The 13,378-nt window shown below is 36.4% G+C and overlaps 1 protein-coding gene across 3 annotated transcripts; it reads left to right on the forward strand.

Moving 5' to 3' along the window:
* The first annotated feature begins 2,541 nt into the window (after positions 1–2,541).
* On the forward strand, positions 2,542–11,535 carry fgf17 (fibroblast growth factor 17). Of its 3 annotated transcripts, none has more exons than XM_082188820.1 (5): positions 2,542–2,937; positions 3,418–3,454; positions 4,187–4,367; positions 6,047–6,153; positions 10,661–11,535. In XM_082188820.1, exons 1-5 carry the CDS (start codon positions 2,906–2,908, stop codon positions 10,940–10,942), a joined length of 639 nt encoding a protein of 212 aa, XP_082044946.1. In that variant the 5' UTR covers positions 2,542–2,905; the 3' UTR covers positions 10,943–11,535. The 3 variants fall into 3 exon arrangements, with proteins under 3 accessions (XP_082044946.1, XP_082044947.1, XP_082044948.1); XM_082188821.1 differs by having other exon boundaries at positions 4,220–4,367; XM_082188822.1 differs by having other exon boundaries at positions 4,223–4,367.
* The last annotated feature ends 1,843 nt before the right edge of the window (positions 11,536–13,378 follow it).

Here is a 13,378-nt window from a genome sequence, read left to right on the forward strand (position 1 = left end):
CCATAAACACGCACATCAACCCGATCACTTTATTTATCGTTCATGTAAACATTACGGTTGGATTCAACAATCGCTCAGATTTCATTCCGACTGAAACTAAATGTGTCCATGAAAATGTAGCAGATATCTCTTAATAACTAAAAAAAATTATCATAACTGTAGGCTACTGTCAGAGGAATATTTTTCAGTTTTGCAGGACATTGCCATAACTATATTTCATATTCAGAATTCCACTGAAAGCTCTACAGATTTATGCAAATTTGGAATGCCTTTCAATCACAACGTTTTCCCACCCCATGCATGTTTTTTTAAGTCCCCCTGTAGTCAATAATTGTATCCCTTAAAACTAATCTTTTATCACCAAAATTACATATTTAAATGTTTTTTTCCTTGAAAATAAATTCTTCATGCCTTAAAATATCTTGAATGTAACTCAACACCCTTGCCTCATTTAGTATACGCGGTTCTATGAATATGCAAATGAGCCCCGCCTCCACTCACTCACTCAGCTCAGAGATCCACTGGTTGACGATCACACGTTGATCTGATTGGTTACAAGGTAGTTTGTGACGTCAGAAACACCAGCGATTTCAAAGCGTGTTTTTGAGACTGTCTTTGGTTCACTGCAGTTTTAAGGAGAAAATACTCAGCAATGGCATATTTAAAGCATATTAAAAACAACACAAATACATATAAACAACATTAAAAGCTTGATTTCCACCTCAGGGGGACTTTCAATATTTTGCCTAATTTGATGAATGACGCATTCGGCTTCCAATGCTCAGTATCTTAAAATCCAGTTCACAGATTTCTCCTTCCAAAATGAAAGCAGAAACAAAGTTATGTCTGGACTTGCCCATGAGCAACAAGAACAAGCAACACCAGAAAAAAAAAAAAGAAAAAAAAGAAAAAAAAGACTAAATTATAATACATATAATAATCTCATTAGTTACATTTTGAAAATCTTAAATTAAGAAATCAGTGAATAAAACGTGTGCAGATTTTAGACTCCTTCAAAGACTTGAGCTATCCAGTCTTCCGGTTATATTGACTTCAAACACACACCTGTCTCGCTCATCTTTATCGCCAATAACTATTCACACCCTCCTGACTATCTGTCCGTCGTTAGCAAAATACAAACTGATGGGTGGAGAACACTTCGCAATAAACGGCAAGAGTCAAGTCCACGTCTGTCACCATTCTGACCAGTCAGATGGACAGTTCACAAATTTAAATTCATTCAACAAGTGAGACAGTTCATAAACTGAATAAAAAATGGCCCAGATGTGATAAAATAGAAGTATCTAAAACTCTATACACCTTTTATAAAAATCATTATATGCAACTAGGACAGCAAAAATAATTAGGGTCATTAACTTTTAAAAGAGAAGGGAAAAAATGCTTTCCATATCATTTGTTTTTGACATGCAAGGTGTGCATCCAATAAAAGACACACTTCAGGATATTGTGGCACAAACTTGGATTTTGGTGCATCCAATCAAACTTGTATTTCACAGTGTTTTTCATTTGTTAACTCATATTGACAAATTATATGCCAACATGGGCAGGTTGTGAGACAAAAAAATTCTACATTCTACATTAAATAAAGTGCCTTGTGTTGGATCACCAATCTGAGTTCCAAGAAAAATCCAAGAAACACTGATTTACAGCATATATCCGGTGAACATGATTTCCCGATGTGCAACATGTTCCTGGATCAACTTTCCAATCAATCAATCATATTTGAGTTTACATTTTATAGCACGTTTAGGCTTACAATCCGGGTTTGGTGCTTCATCATCAGTGTTATTCACCCATAATTCCCTCTGATTTTAGGGATAATTTAGGTTTAGGACAGGGATGTTGTTCCAGGATCAACAATAGGTTGATCCAGGAACATGTTGTACTTGGTAAATCACGGTGACGGTATAATCTTTGAGTTTCACTCTTCTAGGTGTGGAAAAAGTTCACACAAATTTTGATTTGAGGGAACCAAGTGGCTCTGCTATGGTCACACTTGCAAGACAGCACTAATTGCCCCGATGCGACTGAACTATGCGTGGGAAAGCGAGCATCCTGTTGACGTTATATCGTTAGTGCTTGATGTGGATTCTGCAGGAGCGAACAAAAGCCCGCTGGAGGCCTGTGATTAAAGGACACCATTGTTATCTCATTAGAGCCGCCAGGTTAGCAAAAGGTGTGAGCCGTGGCCCCTTCATGGGGATAGACCAACACTGAGATGGGCCCTAACACACACACCCCTTTCTGAAGAACCTCAAAGCTTTAAATACAGAGGATGATCTGAATACATCACAGTTCTTTTGGAAAGATTAATCATCCGTTAGATGGGAGTTTGGGTGAAACTGGGAGACATCAGGAGAGGCTTGCTTTTTGCCATGTGGATAGTCACATGGTCTCTTGGTGAAGTTAGTGATTTGATTCATTTACATGGATGTTAGAAACACCTCCAGGTGTGCATCTAACAGAACACAGCAAGGCTTGAGCATGAGTCTGTAAAGGGGAAAAGGGAGGGATCTTGACGTCTATCCCTGTGGCGCAGTGAATGATCCAGACGCACAAGTGACAGTGCCAACACAACATCAAGACCACACTGCACCCTTACAATCAAATGATCGCATTGCTATAAAACATATGATGGAACTCCATACTCTTCTGGACTATATGTGGATCGTTTTTTTCCCAGTGGGATTTATCCGCGTGTGTGTTTGCCAAGACGCGCATCTGAGGGGCTTTTGAAGATCTCGCGCTCCTGAAGTCGCGTTTATATTTATATATTTATATTGGCATATGGATTTGACTCTGTTCATTTAATCAGGAGATCACAGAGAGCTGGATTATCATTCTGGAGAACCCTGGATAAAACTTTTGACTTTGCGTTTCCACAATGTATGGAATAAATCAGCGCTGCTTGTACATGTGAGTAGGCTACGGATATTTGGCGATATTTAGATCGTTAATCTTAAAAATTAATGTTGCAGATGGACATTTTACAGTTTGATGCTTTATAAGAAGAATGTGCAAAAAAAAAACATCTTTATTTTCTAGTTCTTTAGAAAATGTTTTGTTTTGGTGCTTCGGGGAAAAAAAAGGTGTTTTAATCCCCAAACCATACAAGCAATGCAATAATTATATATAGCCTAGTGAACATATGTGTATTTGTTCGATAAGAAAACGGTCTTTGCTGAACTGAAAGTAACGTAAGAGAACGACTGAATTACTTTTTAATGTGTATATTATGTAGCCTACATTATGTGATACAGGCATTAATCTAATTTACATTTTATAATGCTATTATATGTTGCCTATTACCTAATTATATTATGCTATTATATCTATTATCTAATTATATAATGCATAATAATGCCTTTCTCACTTTTGATTTGTTTTATTTTGTAGCTCTTTTCACTTCTTCGTGGTGTGGTGTCACGCGCAGGTAAATAGCTGTTTATTACATTTTATTTTGTTTGTGTTTTTACTGGCCTAATAAGCATTATTATTTCATTTAATGTCAATTACATTTAGTTTAAATGTGATACTTTGATACTTGTATAGTAAGCAAGGTTATAGCCTATGTCAAGCTTCAAAATCGATCAAAAGTTTTAATAACTGTAGCCTGTGTTCTTGGTGGGGCATATCAAATGAAGCTAGTTTACATGTCCAACGATTTTTAGCATCGATTACTTTATTGTAACTCATTTGAAATCATTGTAAGTTTGCTGAGGCCCTCTAGTGGGCCCCTGCCTCTAGCTGGAATAGATGAGCCTAAATCAAATCTATCTCTGTTGAGTTTAAATCAACACGATCTCGTGAAAGTGCGTACCTAGGCCTACGAATTGTATTTATCATGCAATTTATAGGCCTACGCAAAAAAAAGTTAACAGTTTTAAAAGTTTTTACGTGCATATGATACACACTGTAAACCCTTTGGGAAGGATTAGTGGTGTGGAGTATTACACGTCATAAAGTGCGTATCATATGCACGCGAAAACTGCGTATCATATGCTCTTTTTTGCGTATAATTGCACGATAAACATGAGATCGGGCTGCAGAGTTAGATCAGTGCTCTTGCTGGCAATTACAAAAAAGAAACAGGTTTTCTATTCCAGCATTAGAGAGAGAAAGAGAGATCATATATGTGATCTTATTTTCCCTTTGCACCGAAAAGGGGGAGAAGAATCACCCTTCTCCTAATTTTAAGCAGTATGTGAGGGAACAGGGCTCGCTGACGGACCAGCTGAGCCGGCGGCAGGTTCGGGTGTATCAGCTGTACAGCAGGACCAGCGGGAGACACGTGCAGATCCCGGGCCGCAGAGTCAGCGCCACCGCGGAGGACGGGAACGCTTTCGGTGAGTCCGAGTCCAGTATTCATCCGCGTCACGGTGATTCACTCACGGGGGGTTTCGGTGCAGATTATAGGGCTGTTTCGCGGATGATTGCTTTATTGGCTGAAAAGGGACTTGCTGATATAGTTCAAAAGACATTTCTTTGCTTAATCGTTTCCTCTTTGTGTTGATTAGGATGTGATAATTTCCTTCAAACAGCAAAGGGAAATGAGACTGATGAGACTTGTGAGAGTCATCTTGAACATCATGATACTGCACTATGCATTTGAACTTAATACCTGAAATCTTAAAAATATCACACATTACACACACTCCAATGCTTTGTGACTGCTTGGCATTTCTTTCTTTCTTTCTTTCTTTCTTTCTTTCTTTCTTTCTTTCTTTCTTTCTTTCTTTCTTTCTTTCCAAAAATGTATTTCAAATTAACATTAAACAAATAATAATAAATGTCACAATTCCAATTCTCACACCAAACATTTGGACTTTTTTAACCATTCCTAGGATATGAATTCTTGTCAACAAATATCAACAATTACATTTTTACTAGTTAAAATGTTCATTCTTAATATCAGGAGTTACATTTCTAGTAACAATGGCAAGTTTTGATGTCAACGATTCAATTTCCACTAGTAAAAATTTCAATTCTTGATATCAACAATGATATCATCACTCGCAGAAATGCAAATTCCTGATATCAATAATACATTCTTGATATCTGTAATTGTATTTTCACTTTAGGCAGCCATTCAAATTCAATTGTTGATATCAAGAACTCAATTTTCACTATAGTTATAAATGTTAATTGTTGATATCTGTAAATGTATTTCAACATGTTAGATTTGTTATTTCCGATATCTGAAAATGTATTTCTGATATCAATAATTAGGAGCGTAATTTCAGATATCTAAAATGGCTCTTACTAGTAACGATCACATTCATGATCAGAAATTAACATTGTCACTAGTGACAGTCGAATTATTGATTTCAAAATGTTTTCTTTTTTTACTAGAAGCAATTCAATTCTTGTTATCAAGAACAGACATTTGCACTAGTAACCACATAATTACTGATATCAACAATTATGATTGTTAGGCTACTAGTAAAAATTGTATTTCTAAAATGTTAAACTGGAATTTCAACTATAAGAAATCAATTCTTGATATCAACATTTGAATTTGAATGGCAGAAATGTAACTACTGAAAATACAATTACAGATCTCAAGAATTCTAGTTTTCTAATTACTATAGTTGAAATGTAATTCTTGATATCAGGAATTTGTATTTCTGAGAGTGATGATATCATTGTTCATATCAAGAATAAACATTTTTACTAGTGGAAATTGAATCATTTGAAATTTAAAAATGGCCATTTTTACTAGAATACTAATTTCTGATATCAAGAATTAACATTTTAACTAGTAAAAAATTTAAATGTTGATATTTGTTGACAATAATTCATATCCTGGGGATGTTTAAAGGTCAAAAAGTGTAACAGGACCGAATCAGCTTAATTTCATTAATCAAAAGTGACTTTAGGTACAATTACTTTACTCTGCTCTCAAAAATGTTGAGCTAAATTTGGTGTGTTTTCATTATGATTTCGGTATAGTTTTATATGATATTGATAGATGGCTGGATCTATGCAGTATTTTGTTTGGTAAAACACTTGTCCTGCATTACAGCCAGACTGTATGTGGAGACTGACACCTTCGGGAGTCGAGTTCGGATCAAAGGAGCGGAGACTGGCAGATACCTCTGTATGAACCGCAGGGGGAAACTAGTGGGCAAGGTACGTATCCTATCCATCATCCTGCTCGGAGATTCCTCGGTGAAGCATGTTTCATTTTCGTTGGGGCAATCAATCAAATCCCCACAGACAAAATCAAGCCCCGCCCTACATTTGTTCTTGTTTGCGAAGCTGTTTCACTCAGATATACAGTAGTGAGCGAGGGGATATTTGTTGTTAACCCCCATCCTTCCTTCGCTCTTTATAACACATCTTTCCCTCGCGGGACAAAATGACCTGAAGCCTGAAGAATTATACTTAATTATTATTTTATTTTTTTTAAATTCCAGAATACTTCTTTTATTTCATTTTTATTTCATTTTAATGCAATTATTTTGGAGATTTTTTGTTCGTTTTTTTAAATTACTAGATTTGGTCAATAAATAATAAATAAATAGTAATTTAGTAATTTCAGCACATTCTTTCAACTTAAATTAAAGATAACTCACAATTTCATGCAAAAAGCTTTTAATTCAGCTCAAAATATCTTACATTGAGTGTCTTTGCCGACCTCTTGTGGAAAACAAATAATATAACATGATATTTCATGACTCTTGCCTCTAGATGGCCTTATAGCTCTATATGGAGGAACGAGGTGTTCCTCTGGGTCCTAAAGTCAGTTTGTCAGCATTCAGACACACATGTAGTGCGTTTTTTTATTGTGTACTGAAGCATTCTTCGCTTTCCATTCATTCCTAAGGGGGTCAAATTGACCCGCAAAGGAAGGATTTGTTATAATTTTTTTTATTTCAACCATAAAACTCCTAAAATCCATTCAATTCTTTTTGTGTGTTTGTGGTTTAAGTGCGACAAAAGTCCTGGGGTCTTGGGGTTATGAACACTTAATGTTTAACTTTTTTTTTTTTTTTTTGATTTTTGAGGTTAATGACCCAACAAGTTCAATTAAAACATTAAAATATGTGGGAAATATTTTATATATTTAAATATTTTAAATATGATGGTAGAACAAAACACTTTATTTAATATTGAGCATTTTTAGGGGATTTTTTATACTAAATGATATCTGTATTTATAATCCATTTATTCACTTTTTGAGCATATAGACCTGCAAATTAAATTTCCAACTTAAACTGTCGTAAATCTCTTTTCTAAGACGACACTTGGCGGATTATTACTGAAGTGAAAAAAGTTTTAAAAAGTTAACTTTAAAAAAAGTAGCAGAATTTTACGTGTATTCTATTTTCAAATCTTGACATGAAATATATATTTTCAAAATCACGTTTTAATCTAAAACTGCAACAAAATCTAAACAAGTTGTGTTCCAAATTAATTTCCAATGCACTCATTTTTGACCGAGAGGAGCACAAGTGTGTCTATTTTTTACAGGACCATTTAACCTGTTCGAATCATGCATGATTTTTTTTTTTTTGTGTGTTCACTAGCAAGTGCCAAAACCTTTACCAAGTTTCCAATGAAGTAAAAAATTCTAAACATAAACAAAATGTAAAAAGCGCCAGTGGGTTAAAATACAAATCTGCCCCCCCACCCCACCCCCACCCTTAAGTCGCTCCAGACTCATATGTTTGTTTCCTGCGAAAGACAAAAAGAGTTCTCAAAATTCTTTCACACATGCACATAGTCAGATGTCAAGCACTTCTTCCTAAACCGGAAGTGGAAAAAATGTCTTCAGCGCTATGAGTTTGCCATGAGACAAAGTGCTGGGACAGATGGAGACAGTGAGAGCATCAGGCCGTGTTGAGAGACGAGGACTCGAACAATGCTGGAGATCACACTAGATCAGATACAAGCCATTAAAAGCACTTTCAATTCCTTTTGGAATTATGAAACAAAGTCTGTCATTTAAATAATAAAAGCTGGTTTATTCTGCAGGAACAGAGGTCACATGCTGTTCAACTGAGATAATAAACATAAACGTCATCCGTAGGTATCAGTGTGAAGTCCATATAAACAAATCTGTACTTGCAAATGTTTCCTAACACACTTAAGGAACTTAAACTTGAGTAAAAAAATGCACTTTGAAATAATGTCAAATGAAAAGACAATTTTAAATAATGTTTTAATGCTCTAAAGAAGTGCACTGTAAGGTTTTACTAACACACTAAAGCACATGTGAAATACTTTTAACTGTAGTGTGTTATTTAAAGTTAATATATTTTAAATGTACTAAATTGCATCTTCATCATTACAAATGTGCAATTACAAATATATTTAAATACAAGCTTCAATACAAATTACTTTAACGTTTAGTTATCATAAATTCTTCTTGGTACATTTGTCAGTACACTTTAAATATATTTTAAAGACTAGAATTATGCAGTGACATATAAAGAGGAACTTAAGTCCGATTTAAGTATGTCAAAAACATTCTAAACTAATTGAATTACATATAAATTTTAACTATACACTGTATAAAAAAAGTCAGTAAAAATAGGGCACAACGTACTGTATAGGCTATTCTTTTTTTCCAGGTGTTTTACCTGTATGTTGAATTATATCCTAGGGCAGCGAAGCAAGTGCATTCTGGGAGTTGTTGTCTTTCATCCACATTTCATCCACATAAGCCAAAAATACATTTTCTGGCTTTTCTCAGTCTAGAAAGCTCCAAATTAAAAAAATAATTTCACATTTCTTCTACATAAATGACCTATTTTAAATACACATTCATCTTTCCAGAGGTGAAGTATCCCTTTAAGTGTATCAAAATATCTTGCATGTAACTCGACACCATTGCCTCATTTAGTAAACGCGGTTCTATGAATATGCAAATGAGCCCCGCCTCCACTCACTCACTCAGCTCAGAGATCCACTGGTTGACGATCACACCTTGATCTGATTGGTTACAAGGTAGTTTGTGACGTCAGAAACACCAGCGATTTCAAAGCGTGTGTTTGAGACTGTCTTTGGTTCACTGCAGTTTTAAGGAGAAAATGCTCAGCAATGGTGTCGACTTATGAATTTACACATGGTTTGTCTTAAAGCATATTAAAAACACCACATAGACATAAACAACATTAAAAGCTGGATTTTCACCACAGGGGGATTTTAATTTCACAGTTATTTTCCTGTTTTAAGTCTAAAGTCGGCATGAAACAGAAGTTGCGACAGTCTTTTCTTCTCTATTGCGCCGTATATCCGAGTGAAACGCTTCTGGAACAAGAACAAATGTGGGCGGGGCTTGAGTTTGTCTGTGAGGAATTGATTGGATGGTTGTGGTTTGCTATTGGCTGATCTAATGTGAGTGACAGGTTATTGCCCCGCCCACATCATCAGAGAAGAGAAGAGATGCTGTGAGAGGAAGATATTCTGATTCAACATTACCAGGAACATCAATTTAAAACAATCACAGATAAATCGTTTAGAATAAGCTGCAATATTCCATAAAAAAATAAAAAGAGTTGCCCATTTTGATTTCATGGTGACTTTAATACACTGGTGTATTCTTATTTATAAAGTCCTGTTAGGTCTATTACCCAAATATCTGCTAGAGTTGCTGCAACCACATGTTAGTACATATTCAAGCCGATCATCTAATCATATTTGTTTGATTATCCCTAGAAAAAAACTGTCTATGGTCGCTCTGCTTTTAGTTTCGCTGCTCAGAGTGATTGGATTGTGCTTCAAAAGTCATTGATTACTGCATTTAAAAAACAGTTAGGGAGTGTTTTTAACACAGCTTGTGAATGTTTTAAGTGTGTGTGTGTGTGTGTGTGTTGTAATATGTTAGTATGTAACTAATGTATGTAGAACTAATGATCTTTGCGACGGAAGTGAATCAATCAAATTTAAACTAACTTTAGCTGGACAATAACTTTATTCTAGAGCTGCTGTGAAGCCAAAACAATCTCTGTTACTGTAATCTCCTATTATCACTGTAAAGCTGCTGTGAAACAAGCGCTGTATAAATGAAGGTGACATGTCTTTCCGGAGATCTTTTCTCTATATGTAGGACCCAGCGGAACACCTCGTTCCTCCATATAGAGCTATAAGGCCATCTAGAGGCAAGAGTCATGAAATATCATGTTATATTATTTGTTTTCCACAAGAGGTCGGCAAAGACACCCAATGTAAGATATTTTGAGCTGAATTAAAAGGGTTATGCATGAAATTGTGAGTTCCTGCCAGGCTGTCGTTGAAAATAAGAACTTGTTCTTAAAGGGATAGTTCACCCAAAAATGAAAATTAGCCCATGATTCACTCACCCTGAAGTCGTCCTAGGTGTATATGACATTCTTCTTTCAGACGAACACAATCAGAGTTATATTAAAAAATGTCCTGGCTCTTCCAAGCTTTATAATGGGAGTGAATGGGTATATTTATTTGGAAGTCCATCAAAGCCTCTCCATCCGTGATTAAAAGGGTTAATAAAGGCCTTCTCAAGTGAAGCGAGGTGTTCGTGTAAGAAAAATATCCATATTTAAAACTTTATCAACTAAAAGGTGAACTATCCCTTTAAGGGACTTGCCTGTTTAAATAAAGGTTAATGTAATGTCCTGTGCAATAACCCGTGATTCTTCTCTCTGTCTCCCAGACTAACGGCAGGGGACGGGACTGCATCTTCACGGAGATCGTTCTGGAGAACAACTACACCGCGTTCCAGAACGCTCGATACGAAGGCTGGTTCGTGGCCTTCAGCAGAAAGGGTCGACCCATCAAGGCCTCCAGAACCAGGGAGAACCAGCGGGAAGTTCACTTCATCAAACGCCTCCACCAAGGCCCTCTTCCCTTCCCCAACTCAGACCAACCCAAACACTTCGAGTTCATCAGCTTCCCTCCGACCCGACGGGCCAAACGCAACAGAAAACCTTCCTAACACGGACACTTACACACACTCAGCGGACTATTCCCCCAACCGGTCACACTAAACGCGTTCTATAGCACGCATTGTGTTTATCGTGCAATTTATACGCAAAACTTAGTTTTTTTACGTGCATATGGATAGATTTAGTAGTGGTGTTGTGCGTGTGTATTACACGCAATAAAGTGCGTGCACGTGAATAAATCATGCACGCGAAAACTGCGTGTCATATGCACGTAATAAATCATATTCGCGTATAAATTGCACGATAAACACAAGGCGTGCTATAGAGACGCAGTTTCATGAGATCGGGCTGATTTCCCTGTTAATACTAAGAAGAGGCTGCTTTATTTTTATATCTTTTCGTACTTAATGGACTTGAACACTGAACGGATGCTCGTTGTAAAGGGTGACTTGTAAATATGTTAAGATAGTAAAAGAGAATGTATATATTTAATTAAGGTGGTATTTGTATGTGTGTTGTGTGGGCGTTTTTAGACAATATGCTCAATATTAAACACAATAAAAGAGACATTTTCCTTTAAGGGGAATGTAAATGTAAAATAAAATATAAATCCACGTCGGTTTCAGCTGAAGATGTTTTACATTATACCTCATATCTCATTTGAAATGGAATGAAAAATAAATGAGTCTCCGACTGATTCTCATTTTTAGCAACAAATGAGAAGAACCGAATACTTTTTATTCAGCAAGGATGCATTAAATTGATTTCTTTTTTTTAAAACAATTAAAAAAAAGTGACAGAAAAGACATTTATAATGTTCCAAAAGATTCCTATTTTAAATAAATAGCTATAATAAAATAAAAAAATCATAAAATAATTCAGGGAAAATGTATTCGTTTCCACAAAATTATGAAGCAGCACAACTGTTCTTTAACACTGATAATCATAAATGTTTCTTAAGCAGCAAATCAGAACACACACACACACACACACACACACACACACACACACACACACACACACACACACACACACACACTCACTCACTATCTCTCTCTCTCTCTCACACACACACACACACACACACACACACACACACACACACACACACACACACACACACACACACACACACACACAATCTCTCTGTCTCTCTCTCTCTCTCTCACACTCACACACACACACACACAAATCATAAGTGTTTCTTGAGCATCAAATCATCATATTAGAATGATTTCTGAAGGATCATGTGACACTGAAGACTGGAGTAATGATCACAGGAATAAGCACGTATGCTCTGCTGCCCCCTGCTGTTAATGCAGGAGAGGTGAAAGATGTTGTTGTGTCAGACTGCACTTTATTACATAAGTGTGTGTGTGTGTGTGTGTGTGTGTGTGTGTGTGTGTGTGTGTGTGTGTGTGTGTGTGTGTGTGTGTGTGTGCTCTTAAAGTAAAGACATGTCTTGCATGGAACATCATTCTGGAAGCCAGGCTTGTTCTTAAAGGGATAGTTCACCCAAAAATGACAATTCTGTCATAATTCAGGAGTGAGCGGGGCACAAACTAACACAGGACTAGTTGTAAAACTTTCCACACACACCAGCATGACGAAACTTAATGTATTTACTAGTTGCCATTTCAACACTATGTAGAGGAAAAATTGCACCAAAATTAAAAAATCTTCCGAAGATATCACTGAATATTTATTTAACCCAAAAGTAAATTTCTTAAGTTTTCATTTCAGTTTTTTGTTTTTGTTTTTGTGTGTGTGTGTGTGTGTGTGTGTTTAAGTCAAATCTGATATTATTTTAATCTTATATCTGTTATTTAACAGTTGAGATAGTTATTTAATGCTGATCTAACAGCAGAAGACACTCGCCGGGTTTAAAGGGGAGGGGGAGGGGGAGGGGGAGAGGGAGGGGGAGAGGGAGGAGGAGGGAGGAGGAGGGAGGAGGAGGGAGGAGGGAGGAGGAGGGAGGAGGAGGGAGGAGGAGGAGGAGGAGGAGGAGGAGGGAGAGAGGGGGGTAGAGCTGGTAGAGGAGTTCATGGCCAAAGAAGACAACAACTTTCAAATGAAATGTATGTTAGGTATGTAACCAAATGTTCATGTACACATGTGGTACACTCGATGTCACAGTGTATCAGTTGGGGGACCTGTTTACTTCATGAATGGCTGATGTCATACTCTAACTTATCATAATTTCGTTTGTTTTAGAATTTATTCTATCATTCTAATATGATGATTTGATGCTCAAGAAACATTTATGATTATTATCAGTATTGTAAACAGTTGTGCTGCTACTTCATTTTGTGTGTGTGTGTGTGTGTGTGTGTGTGTGTGTGTGGAAACTTTGATCAATTTTAATATGAAAAGTGTTGCGTTAGGAGGGCTATTTGTGTGTTATCTGTTAACAGATCTGTTGAAGATGTGGTTTCTATTCATGTATGCCACAGGTGTCAAAATCAGTTCCTGGAGGGCCACAGCTC

Source organism: Leuciscus leuciscus (assembly GCF_965113295.1).
Source record: "Leuciscus leuciscus genome assembly, chromosome: 13".
Classification (NCBI taxonomy): Eukaryota; Metazoa; Chordata; class Actinopteri; order Cypriniformes; family Leuciscidae; genus Leuciscus; species Leuciscus leuciscus.

Bases quoted from the DNA above. Each gene is read 5' to 3' on its own strand.
- fgf17 (XM_082188820.1), top strand. From the start codon at position 2,906: ATGTATGGAATAAATCAGCGCTGCTTGTACAT. The intron at 3,455-4,186 runs GTAAATAGCTGT...TGCACCGAAAAG, and splicing joins TGGTGTGGTGTCACGCGCAG to GGGGAGAAGAATCACCCTTC. The intron at 4,368-6,046 runs GTGAGTCCGAGT...CCTGCATTACAG, and splicing joins GGAGGACGGGAACGCTTTCG to CCAGACTGTATGTGGAGACT.